The sequence below is a fragment of the Mobula hypostoma genome, chromosome 15 (genome assembly GCF_963921235.1).
Source record: "Mobula hypostoma chromosome 15, sMobHyp1.1, whole genome shotgun sequence".
Lineage (NCBI taxonomy): Eukaryota > Metazoa > Chordata > Chondrichthyes > Myliobatiformes > Myliobatidae > Mobula > Mobula hypostoma.
Genome location: NC_086111.1, coordinates 8,091,945 through 8,108,099, shown reverse-complemented (window position 1 = coordinate 8,108,099; position 16,155 = coordinate 8,091,945). Strand labels below are relative to the sequence as shown.

The 16,155-nt window shown below is 43.4% G+C and overlaps 1 protein-coding gene across 1 annotated transcript in view; it reads right to left on the bottom strand.

Annotated features, from left to right (window-relative positions):
* mst1rb (macrophage stimulating 1 receptor b) overlaps positions 1-16,155 on the bottom strand; it is a 289,557-nt gene that overhangs the window by 43,562 nt on the left and 229,840 nt on the right. Inside the window, exons 11-15 of the mRNA XM_063067700.1 lie at positions 12,287-12,502; positions 6,729-6,872; positions 5,018-5,177; positions 2,849-2,941; positions 973-1,182 (exon numbers count right to left, since the gene is read on the bottom strand). Coding sequence (XP_062923770.1) covers positions 973-1,182; positions 2,849-2,941; positions 5,018-5,177; positions 6,729-6,872; positions 12,287-12,502 — 823 coding nt within the window. The remainder of the gene's footprint in view (positions 1-972; positions 1,183-2,848; positions 2,942-5,017; positions 5,178-6,728; positions 6,873-12,286; positions 12,503-16,155) is intronic.

Here is a 16,155-nt window from a genome sequence, read left to right as displayed (position 1 = left end):
AAAAGCAGGGTCTCCCAGTGGCCACCCATGTTAATTCCACTTCCCATTCCCATTCTGGTATATCCATCCCATGGCCTCCTCCACTGTCATGATGAAGCCACACTTAGATTGGAGGAACAATACCTAATATTCTGTTTGGGTAGCCTCCAACCTATTGGTATGAACATCAATTTCTCAAACTTCCAGGAATGCCCCTCCACACCCCCTGCCTTCACCATTGCCCATCTCCCTTTTCCCTCTCTCACCTTATCTCCTTGTTCGCCCATCGCCTCCCTCTGGTGCTCCCTCCCCCCACATTCTTTCTTCCATGGACTTCTGTCTCTTTCACCAATCAACTTCCCAGCTCTTTACTTCATCCCTCCCCCTCCAGGTTTTACCTATCACCTGGTGGTTCTCTCTCCCCTCCCCCACCTTTTAAATCTACTCAGTCTTTTCTCCAGTCCTGCCAAAAGGTTTTGGCACAAAACATCGACTGCACTCTTTTCCTAGATGTTGCCTGGCCTGCTGATTTCCTCCAGCATTTTGTGTGTGTTACAGGGACACTATTAAAGCTCAGGGAATCAGGGTTTGCAGTTCAATTCCACCATCATCTGTAAGGAATCTGCATGGAATGGGTTTTCTCCAGGTGCTCCGGTTTCCTCCCAAAGTCCAAAGACATACCAGTTGGTAGGTTAATAAGTCATGGTAAACTGTCCCATGATTAGGCTGGGGTTGAATCAGGGGTTGCTGGGACAGCGTGGCTCAAAGGGCTGGAAGGACCTACTCAGAGCTGTATCTCTAAATAAACTAAAAATAAGCAGACACTGGGAGCTTGAAAGATGGACAGAAAAGGTGTATGTGATGGCCAGAACTAACTTGCATTAGACAAATGTAATTCAGAGAGAAAAGAGGTCGAAATGTTAGGCCCTGCAGGAAAGTACTGTTCCAAACCTGCCCCACGAAGTTTCAGTGTTGGTGAGGAGAACTGCCCACCTTTGCCGACCACCTGGTCCATGTATGCAACTAAGCATTCACTGGAGATCAGAACATCTTTCACTTCTTCCAGCAGCTCTGGCCGCAGGTTCTCTGAAGTAATTTCTCTCGGACTGAGCAGCGGAACCATTGCACCATCAGAGTTGTTCTTGTAACCAGCTCCCCGAAATATAATCCCACTTGATCCAGATGTTGGGGTCTGAGGGTAACCTAAACAAGAGAAATTTGTTTTCAATATTCAGCAGCGGTATATCCTACAGATTATTTATTATGTGACTAAAATCCTGCTCAACCGAATCTCCTTTGCCTGCATTGACAATAAAGGCTCCATGAAAATTGGAGTTATAGAGTCATAGAAACAGGCCCTTCATCTAAGCTAACAAAGATGCCCATCTAAGTGAGTCCTATTTGTCCATATTCCTCTAAACCTTTCCTATTCATGTACATTCAAATTCATTACATACTTGTCACATTTACTACATGCACCTAATTTTAGTGCACATCACAAAGATTGTTACAGCTGGAATTAAGGAAGAATACCATATGTTTTCTTTTTGAATTATACTCAGTGGTCATTTGATTAGCTAAAGGAGATACTGAATAAAGTGTCCAGTGAGTGTTCAGTTTTGCTGCTTCAAGCTTTTCACGATCTCAGTATGCACATTACAGGAAACATGGAAAATCAATATACATTCAAAAGGGCTTTGCAAACAGCAATGGCATTGCTTGAAGAATCGAATTTGTCAAGAAAACTGAGAGATTTTCCTGATTTTCAGAGTAGTTACAGTTTGACAGTGGATACAAAAGATTAAACAATTCAAATTGATTATTCATTGGAATACAAAACATTGCTGACCCATTACAGCCTCTGTTGTTATTGATCAGTTTTCCATGAGGGCCTATGTGGGAATGGAAAAAAAAGTTCATCGAGTAAAAACTTTTTGTCAGTCAGATGTCATAGAGCAATACATCAGCCCTTCGGAACAACTCAATCATACCAACCAACCTCGTCCCATTTGCCTGCATTTGACCCATGTCCCACTAAATCAGTCTTAATAAATTTAAATACTGTTACTGCACCTGCCTCAACCACTTCCTCTAGCAGTCATTGCATGAGGGAGCCCAAACCACCTCTTCTCCCTGCCTCACGCCCATTATCCCAAACCAGCTCTTTTCCCTGTCTTATAGCTATTATCCTTAACCCACCTCTTTTCCCTGTCTCATTCCCATCATCGCAAAACAACTCTTTTCCCTGTCTCACTCCTATTATCCCAAACCAACTCTTTTCCCTGTCTCACTCTGATTATCCCACACCTCTTTTTCCTGCCTCACTCCCATTATCCCAAACCAATTCTTTTCCCTGTCTCATTCCCATTATCCTTAACCAACTCTTTTCCCTGTCTCACTCCCATTATCCTTAACACCTCTTTTCTGTCTCACTCCAATTATCCTAAACCACCTCTTTTCCGTCTCATTCCCATTATCCCAAACCAACTCTTTTCCATCTCACTCCCATTATCCCAAACCAACTCTTTTCCATCTCACTCCCATTATCCCAAACCAACTCTTTTCCATCTCACTCCCATTATCCTAAACCACCTCTTTTCCCTGCCTCACTGCATTCAATTTTGACTGGATTCTGAGATACTACATCTTAAATATCAAGTTTGTTTATTATCATTCCACAGTATACCTTACTAAATACCTTACGTACATAACATGACTTGGATAAATATGGACCAGCAAGTTATTTAAGAAAAAGTGGTCTTGTTTTCAAAAATGACAGTGCATGGCATTTATAAGAGAATATCAGAGTTTGCAAATTACAAATGAACAATTGATTTTAAAGGAACAGAAACCAATTTTCTGAACTTACGAGAGTTTCTATAATCACTGGGGACAGGTGGTACTGTATTGAGAGATATCAAGTTTGCTGAAGCTTCTAAACGGCTCATTAAGTCTGCATGCTCTGAAAAATAAGGGTATTTTTGTCAGGTGGCTTCTTAAGCCTTTACAATAAACCAACATCAACTGATAAATGTAAAGCAAAAATCCAGGTGAATCCTTTTCTCAGACTGTGTTAATAGTTTTCAGTCAATTGATGCAATATACTAACACTACATCATCATCATGTAATATTACATCATCATATCCCATCAACGGCTAGACTGGGGATCGATTCCAAAGAACGGAGCCCAAAGGTCGATTGAAAGTCCACAAGTCTAGGCACTATGGCTGAAGCCTGGAGACTAGGGCCCATCTTGGGGTTGGAGGAGGGGGGGGGGATGAGAGAGAGAGAGAGAGAGAGAGAGAGAGAGAGAGAGATTTTACGACAAACTTCAACAGGCAGAATCTGACAACAACAAAAGTTAAGCCAAGCCTTTGTGTTATCTGACATCCACACTGACGATGTGACTTACTGGGCAAGATTGGGAAACAAAACTCTGGTTTGTTCTTTATTTGTAAATTCTTCCCTTGTGGGGGGACTGGTGGAACATTGATTCAGTACCTTAGTTTCTGATTGAATTAAGGTGAACTAGATCACCATAGATATGGAATGATTCAGTGTAGTTCATTGTTGGAGGTCTCAGTCCAGTCCTTAATTACAAGAAAGCAAACATTGTTCAACTCATACAAAAATTGATGGCTTTTATTTTTTTATTTAGAGATAAAGTGTGGAATGGACCCTTCCAGCCCACTGAGCCACACCACCAGGCAACCAACCTATTTACAATGACCAATTATCCGACTAACACAGTCTTTAGACTGTGGAAGGAAACCACAGCATTCGGAAGAATCACACGCACACATGGGAAGGACAGACAAACTTTCTTGGAGGTTGCCCTCATTGAACTCTGACACCCGAGCTGTAATAGCATCCCCCTAGGGTGATTAAGAAGACAAATGTTTGCCCTCGTTAGACAGGGGACTGAGTTCAAGAACTGTGAGGTAATGTAGCAGCTCTGTGAAACTTAGAATATTATGTTCAGTTCTGGTTGCCTCATTATAGGAATGATGTAGAAGAGAGTGCAGAGGAGATTTACCTGGATGTTGCCTGGATTAGACAGGATAGATTGAGTGAGCTAGGGATTTTCTGTTTGGAAAGAAAGATGAGATAGAGGTGTATAAGATATTAAGATGACAGCCAGCAACATGGAAATGGCTTCTATGAGTGGGCATTACTTTAAGGTGATTGGAGAAACGGTGGAGGGTCAGAGGTAGGCTTTTTTTACACAGAGAGTGGTGAGTGCGTGAAACACACTGTCAGGGATAATTGTACAGGCAGATACATTAGAGACATTTAAGAGACTCAGATCAGTACACGGATGATAGAAAAATGGAAGGCTATATGGGAGCATAGTTTTCAGTTGATCTTGGAATAGCTTACATGTTAGCACAACCGTGAGCCAAAGAGTTTATTCTGCCTTATAGTGAATATGGTGAGGATATTTGGTGTAGTGGGTGAGTCTAGGACCAGAGGGCACAACCTCAGGATAGAGAGAAGTCCATTTAGAACAGAAATGAGGAAGAATTTCTTAAGCCAGAGGGTGGTGAATCTGTGGAATTTATTTCTGTGGAGGCCATTGAGTATATTTAAAGCTGAGATTGATAGGTTCTTGGTTAGTCAGGGTACCAAAGGTTATGGGGAGAAGGCAAGATAATGAGGTTACAAACACAAGAGGTTCTCCAGATATTGGAAATCCACAGCAACACACACAAAGTGCTGGGGGAACTCAGCAGGCCAGGCAGCATCTATGGATGTTTCGGTCCGAAACCCTTCATCAGGACTAGAAAAAAAAGGAGGAAGACACCAAAATAAAAAGTTCAAGGGAAGGGGAAGGAGGACTAGCTAGACGGTGATAGGTGAAGCCAGATGGACCATGAGAATGGGGCTGAGAGAGATAATAAATCAGCCATGATAGAATGGAGCAACAGACTCAATGGGCCAAGTAGTCTAACTCTAACTCAGCTCCTATATTCTCAACCCCAGCAACCTGCGCATGAACACAGAGTCCAGCATCAGATTCAAGAAATAAGCTGTTACCTCTGCTTTTCTTCTTGTATATGACCAGAACGACGACCAGGAAAACCACAATCACCAGTAGGGAGACTATAGTGCCGATAATAATGCCCACAATTGTGTTGATACTTTCATCAACGTAGATGACGTAGCCAATGAAGTACTCCATGTGATTCACCCAGAGCTTGCATTGCAGGTGACAAAATAAAAACAAAAGATTAGCTTTATTTGTCATCTATATATTGAAACATCAAAGCATTGAGTGAAATGTGTTGTTTGTATCAACGACTAACATGGTCCAAATATGGGTTGAGGGCAGCCAAGTGCCGCCACGTTTCTGGCCCCAGTATAGCACACCCACAACTTACTAACCCTAACCTGTACCTCTGTGGAATGTGGGAGAAAACTGGAACACCTGGAAGAAACCTACACATTCTGGGGGAGATCTTGCAAACTTCTTACAGCAAACAGTGGAAAGCAAACCCAACTGGTGATCACTAGCACTGTAACACATTGTGCTAACCACTACACCATGTTGATGCCTGCTCAACCTGACTACTAACAATGAAGGATTAATTTTTCCTCACAAACAGCAATTAATTGCAACATCTAACCCAAACTACCTCCAACAAAGCTACAGAAGGACTGGGAAACAGGCCTTTTGTACAACTCATCCATGCCAACTGTGATGCCTACCTATGCTAATAAATTATATATTTTATTTTCATTCAAGGGACATGGACTTTGCAGACTGTGTCAGCATTCAATAACCATCTCTACCTTAAATAAAGGGTGTATGGGTGTCTAGGGAGAGAGAGCACAGGTTTCCTTGTCATTGTTGGGTATGATGGGCAACCACCACCCTATGAAGTCCTATCTTCACATTGGGAATTACAAGCTCATAACTTCCTAGACCCTGAGAAAGACTGTTTCCACTGATAAGCTATTACATAAACACAGTCCCACTTTATTAGGCACCTTCTGTACACTGAGTGTATGTTCATGGATTGATGCTGAAGTAGCCCATCCGCTTCAAGGTTTAACGCATTGTGTACCTAGAGATCTTCTGCACACCACTATTGTAACAATTGGTTATTTAAGTTACTGTCACCTTCCTGTCAGCTTGAACCAATCTGGCCATTCTCCTTTGACCTCTCTCATTAAAAAGATATTTTCACCCACAGAACTGCCACTCACTGGCAGTTTTTTTTCCTCACACTGCTCTCCATAAACTCTAGAGACTGTTCTGCATGAAAATCATAGCAGATCCACAGTTTCTGAGACATTCAAACTACCCTATTTGGCACCAATAATCATTCCACAGTCAACGTCATTGAGCTCACATTTCTTCCCCATTCTGACGTTTGCTCTGAGCAACAAAATTAACCTCGTGACCAGGGATTCCCAACCCGGCGTCCAGGAACCCCTTCCTTAATGATGTTGGGTCATAAAAAAAGGTTGGGAACCCTGCTCTTGGTCATATCGGCATACCTTTATGCATTGAGTTGCTGATTAGATATTTGCATTAATGAGCAGGTGTACAGGTACATCTAATAATGTGGCCACTTTATTAGGAAGAAAAGTGGAAGAAGAGCCAGAAGTGACAAAGCCTTAAACCTTATGATGTTATACTCAGAGCTATTGGATTCCTTCTACTGCTTCTTACAAACTTTCCAGAAATCTATCAACAGAAAACCCATGCCCTGCAGAGAGTTACAAAGTTGAAATTGTATACCTTGACTGGAAGTCCTTCGCTGGGAATCAGCTCCGTTTGCACTCTGCAGGTGATCTCATGGATGAGGATTATGGCATCACAGACAGTGTCTCCCACCACAAGAGTTACATTCAAGCACTCTTTCAGATTGAACAGCATAACATGCTGTCTCCATTGGAAGAGAAAGAAAGTATTACATGAGAAAGGCAAATAAGACCTCCCAACCCCCCACCCACCACCCCTTCCCAACCTCACAGCTAAACAGCAGCAGTTCCAATGGAAACCACCACTTGTATCTCAGGATATCTTTAATTTCTGTGTGCATGCAACCTGACAGAGATGTGGCCACCTGAACACCAGTTGCCTATGTGTCTAACTGTTCATTCAGTCTATGGCCCCTGCCCTGCAGGATGTAATGACCACTTTCTCTTAGCTAAGCATCAGCGAGGAACAGCTGCCTTGTTTATTTTGTTAAATTTAATGTTTTCTTAATTGTTTGTTAATGTTTTAATACATCTAATTTCATTAGTTATTCGTTAGATCCCAAGGATTATTTAAATCTATTTTAATAGTTTGCAGTGTCTCTAATTATCAAAGACATTTAAAGCTATTAATTGAATCCATCATGGGTAAAGTCCTCCTCACCATTGAGCACATCTACATGGAGTGTTGTCGCAGGAAAGCAACATCAATCATCAAGAACCCCCACCACCCAGGACATGCTCTCTCCTTGCTTCTGCCATCTGGAAAAAGGTACAGGAGCCTCAGGACCCACAGCACCAAGTTCAGAACAGTTATAACCCCTCAACCATCAGGCTTTTGAATCAATGGGGATAAGTTCACTCAACCTTATCTACCCCATCACTGAAAACTGTTCCCACAAACTGTAGACTCACTTTCATATACTTTTCATCTCATGATCTCAATATTCATTATTTATTTTTATTTTTTTCCTTTTGCACTTGCACACTTTGTTGTCTTTTGCAAACTGATGGTCCCCACTGTTGGTGCAGTCTTTCATTGATTCTTTTATGGTTATTGGACTTACTGAGTATGCCCACAAGAAAACTAATCTCAGGGTTATATCTGGTGATTTATCTCCACTTTGATAATTAACTTACTTTGAACTTTGATAGTTAACCAAGGCCTGGTCACCTCTTGCAGTCTCATAACTTCACTGGACCCCACTCGAGCTAAGTAACATACACAAAATGCTGGAGGAACTCAGCAGGCCAGGCAACATCAAAGGAAATGAATAAACAGTTGCCATTTCAGGCCGAGCCTCCTCATCAGAACTGGAAAGGAAGGGGGAAGACTCCAGACAAAAAGGCGGGCGGAGGGGTAGGTGGACAAGCTAGCAGTTGATAGATGAAAACAGGAGGATGGAGGAGGCAGGGGGTATAAAGCAAGAAGCTGGGTGGGGATAGATGGAGGAAAAGGAAACTGACAAGAGAGGAGGGTTGACCAGGGGAGAAAGGGAAGGAGGAAGGGACCAGGGGAGGTGACAGGCAGGTGAGGAAAAGTGGTAACACTGCTGAGCAATGTTGACATTGGTCAACTGTTGGTGAACTCAAAATAGTGAAATATATCCCAGGGAACAAATTTCCAATTTAATCTGAAGATACTTACAAGACAAAACAAAAGTTTATAAATTTTCAAAAGAGCCAAACAACCATTAGGAACACAAGAGCAGAGTGAAGATAAAAAAAGGATGATTTGGCAGATTAATGCGTGGCCGAGAAGCTGGTGCAGGGGGCTGGGCTTCGGGTTCTTGGATCATTGGGATCTCTTCTGGGGGAGGTATGACCTCTTCAAAAGTGGCGGGTTGCACCTGAACCCAAGGGGAACCAATATTCTGCAGGCAGGTTTGGTAGAGCTGTTGGGGAGGATTTAAACTAATTTGGCAGGGGGATGGGAACCAGAGTGGAGGGACTTAAGATAGGATGGACAGCAAAAAAAGCAAATACAGCGTACAGTCAGACTGTCAGGAAGGACAGTCAGATGATAGGATAAAATTGCAGCCAGCAGGGTGAGTATCAGTGCATTAGGGATGCAGAATCAAAAAGGGTAGCAAATACAGTACTCAAAGTGTCATATCTCAATGCATGGAGTATAAGAAATAAGGTGGGTGATCCTGTTACACTTTTACAGATTGTTGGGTATGATGTTGTGGCCATCACTGAATCGTGGCTGAAGGTTGGTTGTAGTTGGGAGCTGAATGCTCCAGGATACTCACTGTACTGGGGGGATAGGAAAGTAGGCAGAAGGGGTGGTGTTGCTCTGCTGGTAAAGATTGGCATCAAATCAGTAGTAAGATGTGATATAGGATCAGAAGATGTTGAATCTTTAAGGGTTGAGTTAAGAAACTGCAAGGATAAAAGGACTCTGATGGCAGTTATATACAGGCCACCAAATAATAGCTGGGATGTGGACTACAGATTACAATGGAAAATAGAGAAGGCATGTCAAAAGGGCAATGATATGATAGCATTGGGAGATTTTAACATGTAGGGAAAATTAGGTTGGTTATGGATCTCATGAGAGTGAACTTGTTGACTGCGTACGAGGTGGCTTTTTAGAGCAGTTTGTCATTGCACTTACTCAGGGATCGGCTATATTGGATTGGGTGTTACGTAATGAACTGGAGTCGATTAGGGAGCTTAAGGTAAAGGAGCCCTTAGGAGGCAGTGATCACATTATGATTGAGTTCAACTTGAAATTTGATGGGGATAAAGTAAAGTCTTTGTCAGTGGAATAAAGGAAATTACAGTGGCATGAGAGAGGAGTTGACCGAAATAAATTGGAAGGAGCTGCTGGCAGGGATGACAGCACAGCAGCAATGGTGTGAGTTTCTGGGGAAAATGAGGAAGGTGCAGAATAGATGTATTCCAAAAACCAAAAAATAATCAAACAGCAAAGTAGTACAACCATGGCTGACATGGGAAGTCAGAGCTAATGTAAAAGCAAAAGAGACGGCATACAACAAAGCAAAAATTAGTGCAAAGACAGAGGATTGAGAAACTTTTAAAAACCTACAGAGGACAACTAAAAGAATGAATAGGAAGGAAAAATGAAATATGAAACTAAGCTGGCAAACAATATCAAAATGGATAGTAAAAGCTTTTTCAAGTACGTAAAAAATAAAAAAGAGATGAGAGTGGAGATAAGACTGTCAGAAATTGAGGCCGGAGAAATAATGACAGGGACAAGGAGATGACAGATGAAATAAATGAGTATTTTTCATCAGTCTTCACTGTGGAAGACACTAGCAGTGTGCTAGATGTTGAAGGGTGCAAGGAAAGAGAAGTGAATGCAGTTATTATTACAAGGGAGAAGGTGCTCAAAAAACTGAAAGAACTAAGGGTACATAAGTCACCCAGACCAGGTGAACTGCACCCTTGGGTTCTGAAAGAGGTAGTGGTAGGGATTATGGAGGGATTAGTAATGTTCTTTCAAAGATCATTGGACTCTGGCATAGTGCCAGAGGACTGGAAAATCGCAAATGTCACTCTGCTCTTTAAGAAAGGAAGAAGGCATCAGAAAGGAAATTATAGACCAGCTAGCTTGACCGCAGTGGTGGGGAAGATGTTGGAGTCTATTGTTAAGGAAAAGGTTATGGAATACTTGGTGACACAGGATAAGAAACACAAATTCAGCATAGTTTCCCTAAGGGAAAATCTTGCCTGATGAATCTGTTGGAATTCTTTGAGGAGATTGCAAGTAAGATAGGTAAAGCAAATGCAGCGAATGTTATATATTTGGACTTTCAGAAGGCCTTTGGTAAGATGCCACACATGAGGCTGTGTAACAAGTTGAGAGCCCATGATATTGCAGGAAATTTACTGGCATGACTGATTGGTAGGAGGCAGCACGTGGGAATAAACAGATCCTTTTCTGATTGGCTGCCAGTGACTAGTGGTGTTTCTAAACGGGGAGAAAATTCAAAAATTTGAGATGCAAAGGAACTTGGGAGTCCTTGTGCAGAACATGCTAGAGATTAGTTTGAAGGTAGGATCTGTGGTGAGAAAGGCAAATGCAATGTTAGTATTCAGTTCAAGAGGTTGTGAATACAAGAGCAGGGATGCAAGGTACTGGTGAGGCCTCACCTTGATATTGTGAACAGTTTTGGGCTCCTCATCTAAGAAAAGATGTGCTGGCATTGGAGAGAGTCCAGAGATGGTTCACAAGGATGATTCCGGGAATGAAAGGCTTATCTTATGAGGAACGTTTGATAACTCTGGGTCTATACTCACTGAAATTTAGAAGGATGGGGGGTGGTCTCATTGAAAGCTTTCGAATGTTGAAAGGCCTAGACAGAGTAGATGTAAAAAGGATGTTTCCCATGGTGGGGAGTCTAGGTCAAGAGGGCACAGCCTCAGGATAGAGGGCGCCCATTTAAAAAAGGGATGTGAAGAAATTTCTTTAGCCATGGGGTGGTGAATTTGTGGAATTTATTATCACAGGCAGCTGTGGAGGCCAGGTCGTTGGCTGTATTTAAGCCAGCGCTTGATAGATTCTTGATTGGACACAGCATCAAAGGTTACAGGGAGGAGGCTGGGAAGTGAGGCTGAGGAAGGAAATAAAGGATCAGTCATGATTGAATAGCAGAGCACATTCGATGGACTAAATGGCCTAATTCTGCTCCTATATCTGATGGTCTTATGATCTTTAAAATCATTTGATTACTAAATGGCTGATCTGTGATAAACTGCCTTTAATCGAGTGTCTTGTAATACCTGCAGTCAACAGAATGTTACATTTGAAACTGGTAGGACTTAATCACTAAGATTTAACAATGCAGAACGGTGTTGGAAAAAGGTCAGTAACATCACGAAGGATCCCACCCACCCTGCTCATTGACACTTCCACCCACTAACTCAGCTAGTACTTTATTATTTCTTTATGTACGGCCTAGCGTCACTTTATGAACATATAATCAATCTATCTGTACAAACTATCTTGTGTATTTATACTTATAGTATGTCTTTATTATTATTATTGTGGGGTTTTCTTGTGCTGCATCGGATCTGGAGTAACAATTATTTCATTCACCTTACACCTGTGTGCAGGAAATGGCATTAAGCAATCTTGAATCATATCAGGTCATTTTGGGACCTGATATGACTCAAAAGCATTAGTTAAATGCTGCCCATTGTAATTAACTCAAGTGGAAGGTGGCTAGCAGATGACCAAGATTCTGACAAGGTTGAGATGAGTCTCAGGACATTTAGAGTTTCTGATAATAATTAGGAGAACCCACAGTTTGGTCTTCTGGAAAAGCTACTTAGGTTGAGATGTTAAACACAGGCAGAGGCTCGTAAGCAAGTCAGGAGACAGAGTCTGCTCTTGGCTCACACTGAAAGATTTCCAAAAGTTCAAAGGTTCATTTATTATCAAAGTATACAACTCTGAAATTGTTCTGATCTCTGGGTAGTCTACACTCCAGTTCTTCTGTATGACTGCCAAGTATTTCTAACTGACTACCAAAACATCTCTATTCACCTATCGTGATACTGCCACATATTGTAGAGAAAACCAGGTGTGGTAGAACATTCTTTACATTAAAATCATCAACTCACATGTAACTCAATCTCATCTTCACCCTTTGTTAGCTTGCATATCTTCTCCTCATTTTCAAAGGGGATAACCTCATAGTTCTGCATGTATTTTATGTCAAATTCCTTTCTGGGTAATACACCATCCATGATTACAGTAAGCTTCCCTTCAGCTTCCTGTTCCTCGATCTCAGGAGTCTGGCAGATCATTACGTCATTAGATACTGGCTCTCTGCATGTCTGCAGGTAACAGGAAGAGCATTCACAAATGAGACTTTATTGATTTGACTCATGCATGTGTTTCAAAGCACGCAGACAAACCCCAACATTGGAAGCAAGGGAAAGAAGTTGAGTGTTAGAGATACAGTGCCATTTAATGATGATACAACAATTCTAAGTATTTTCATATCAGACAATGTTGCCAAGATGCAGGACAACCACACCGCAGACTTGTGAGAATTTGAAAAATCCATATATAATATGATTTCCAAATTATTTAATTATTATCTAGATTCCACTGCAGAGTAGTGGTAAGCACCAGCTTGAATCTCCAAAATTCTCCTTTTGAGTCATGATCTGTTAAATGACTCCACTTTCTTGGAAAGCTTGAATCTGTTTTATTGTGTGGCAATGGGCAGTGGTTCTCAAGAGATTCGAGAAGTACTTTCCATGTCTCCTGAGTGGGTCTGATTGTCATAGAGTCATAGAACATTACAGCACAACAACAGGTCAAACAAGCTGTCTAAACAAGAGAAAATCTGCAGATGCTGGAAATCCAAGCAACACATACTAAATGATGGAGGAATTCAGCAGGCCAGGCAGCATCTATGGGAAAGAGTACAGTCAACATTGCAGACCGAGGCTCTTCCTCAGGACTAGAGAGAAAACGAGTAGTCAGAATGAAACTGCCTAGTACTGCACCCAGATCATACCCCTCCCTATCCCTCCCATCAATGTACCTATCCAAATTGCTCTTAAATGTTCAATTCAAATGCACATCCACAACTTCTGCTGCTAGCTTATTTCACAGCAATGAGCTCTGGTCATTCAAGTAAAGGGACAGCGCAGTTGCTAAGTAAAACTACATCCATTTGGGTGCCATGGAAGCAAAGGGGTTAGTGCAACGCTATTACAGCTTGGGCTGTCAGAATTCGGAGTTAATTTTGACATAATCTGTAAGGAGTTTGTATGTTCTCCCCGTTACTGTGTAGGTTTCTGGTTTTCTCCCACAGTCCAAAGACATACCGGTTAGTAGGTTAGTAGACCGGTTAGTAAAATGTCCAATCATTAGGCTAAGTTTGAATGGGGGGGGGCGGGGGGTTCCGGCCAGCATGGCTCAAAGGGCTGATTCCGCACTGTATCTCTAAACATAAACAAATAAATAAATAGTCCTGTTTTAGAGGGAGTTCCAGGATTTAAGCTCAACAATGATATTTGAATCATGATTCATTTTCAAGTCAGAAGGGTGCTAGAAAGTGAATCTGTCGGTAGTCCCAGAGGCCTTGTCATTCTTGGATATGAGAGTTGCTGTCAGTGTGTCCCTCTGGTTGCTTCCCTCCTTCCCTACCCTATTATTATGACAGTTGACACTCATCCTGAAGCAGTTCACTCAATGTTGCAATTGCCTGTTATGCAGCACACCTTCCAAAGAAGGAAGAAACTCTACCAATTTTAAAATAGTAGTCACGGTCCTGCAAGATGGCATTGGTGATGAAACTTGGGGTTTGATATAGTATACATACTTTGAATTGAATTGAAAATACACGTGGACTAAGATGTTAACTGTCCTGTGCTATCACCAGTGGGATCATCAGTTGATCTGCCTACTCTACTTTGATCATAAATGTACTTTGGCTTTTGAACACATAACATTGAATGTACAATAGACACAAACTAACGTATCGGGCGTTGAAGTCACCAAGTCACCAAGTAGCAGCAACTGTTCCTGACTTGGGATCTCCTGTATCATCATTGAGAGCTGGTCATAGAACTTGTCCTTTGTGTCTTGTGTAGAGTAGAGGGTTGGATCATAGACACTGACAAGGTTGACAGGTCCATCGGATGTGTGGAGTCGAAGTGAGAAAATCCGCTCTGTCCCTTTCTCACTAGGCTCTACCATCTTCAGCAGTGAGTTCTTCATGGCAAAGCCGACACCATGCTCTCTGGTCTCGTCTGCGCTCTTCCCCTGCCAAGAAGGTGTAGTCTCTTTCACGTAGGGTTCCCGATTCTGCGAGACGTGTCTCTTGGAGTGTTGCGATGTCCACTGGGAGTCTCAACAGTTCATTGTTAATCACTGCTGTCTTGCGTGTGTCGCTGATCTCCCGAAGGTCATCTGATATACCAGTTGTCGTGGTCCATATATTGCAGCATCCTAGTCTGAGTGCTGGCTTCTAGCTGTGCCTGGTGCAGCGTTTACAGTCCGCAGTTGGGGCTACTTGTACCCCTGAGCCCCACACACCCAGTGGAGCGGGCAGACTGTGGTGGGACAGCACCTAACTGGCTGGGGGCTGCCCAGCTTGAGGTGGGCAGTAGCTGTCCAGTGAGACGCGATGGTCTCTCCCTCCATCGAAAGCAACCCCTGGTGCCTTGCTCTACGCTAGTCGAGCGCAGGCTTATAACCTGTAGACTGCTGCTTTCCGTGTTGTGCCATCGCGTTGAGGCGACACTGTAGTGTCCTCTCCAGGGCGCAGGCCTGGGCAAGATTGTATGGAAGACCGGCAGTTGCCCATGCTGCAAGTCTCCCCTCTCCACGCCATCGATGTTGTCCAAGAGAAGGGCAAGGGCCGATGCAGCTTGGCATCAGTGTCGTCGCAGGAGCTGCCAGAACGAGGTTGAAAGCAACATTGGACTGCCTTAGGGACTCCAGCTCCGGACTTGTCCTCAGGGTTTACTCCCGAAGCCTTACCCATCAGTGGTATGGACGCAAGGCAGCAGAGGTTTGAAATCAGCGTTTCCCTTTCTTAGATGGACTGCCATCCCAGGCTGACGAGCTCCATCTACCCAATGTGGCACTGGCAACACACTCTGAAGAGCAACTGCAACACCTCATGGACAGCTTCTCAAGAGCCTGCCAGGACTTCAGCCTGACCATCAGCCCAAAGAAGACCAACTTGTTGGGCCAAGGCATTGAGCACCCCCCCGCCATTACCATCAACAACTACGAGCTGGAGATAGTTCACGAGTTTACATACCTTGGCTCCACCATCACAGACAGTCTCTCCCTGGACCCCAAGATCAACAGAAGGATCGGACGAGCAGCCTCAACATTCGCCAGGCTGATAAAGAGAGTCTGGGAGAACAGAAAGCTGACGACGCACACCAAAGTTGCAGTCTACAGGGCCTGCGTCCTCAGCACACTGCTTTACGGCAGCGAGACCTGGAGCCTCTACCACAGACAAGAGCGGCGTCTCAATGCCTTCCACCTTCGCAGCCTGAGACGCATCCTGGACATCACGTGGACTGACCGAGTCACCAACAATGAGGTCCTGGCCCGCACCCAGATACCCAGCCTCTTCACCCTGCTCCAACAATGCCGTCTCTGCTGGCTGGGCCACGTACACCGCATGTCAGATGGGAGGATCCCGAAGGACCTGCTGTACGGGGAACTGGCCTCCAGCAAGAGAGCACAAGGGCAGCCCCATCTTCGTTTCAAAGACGTTTGCAAGGGAGACATGAAGTCACTGAAAATGGACGTCGAGAGGTGGGAGGACATCGCAAGCGATCGCTCTCACTGGAGGCTGGAACTACGCAGTGATCTAAAAAGAGAAGAGAAGCTGAGGCTTGCTGCTGAAGGAAAGCGCACTCGTCGGAAAAACAGCACCAAGACAGCACTGGAGGACAGTGCCTTCAAGTGCAGTCGCTGCAGCCGAGACTGTCACTCCCATGTGGGACTC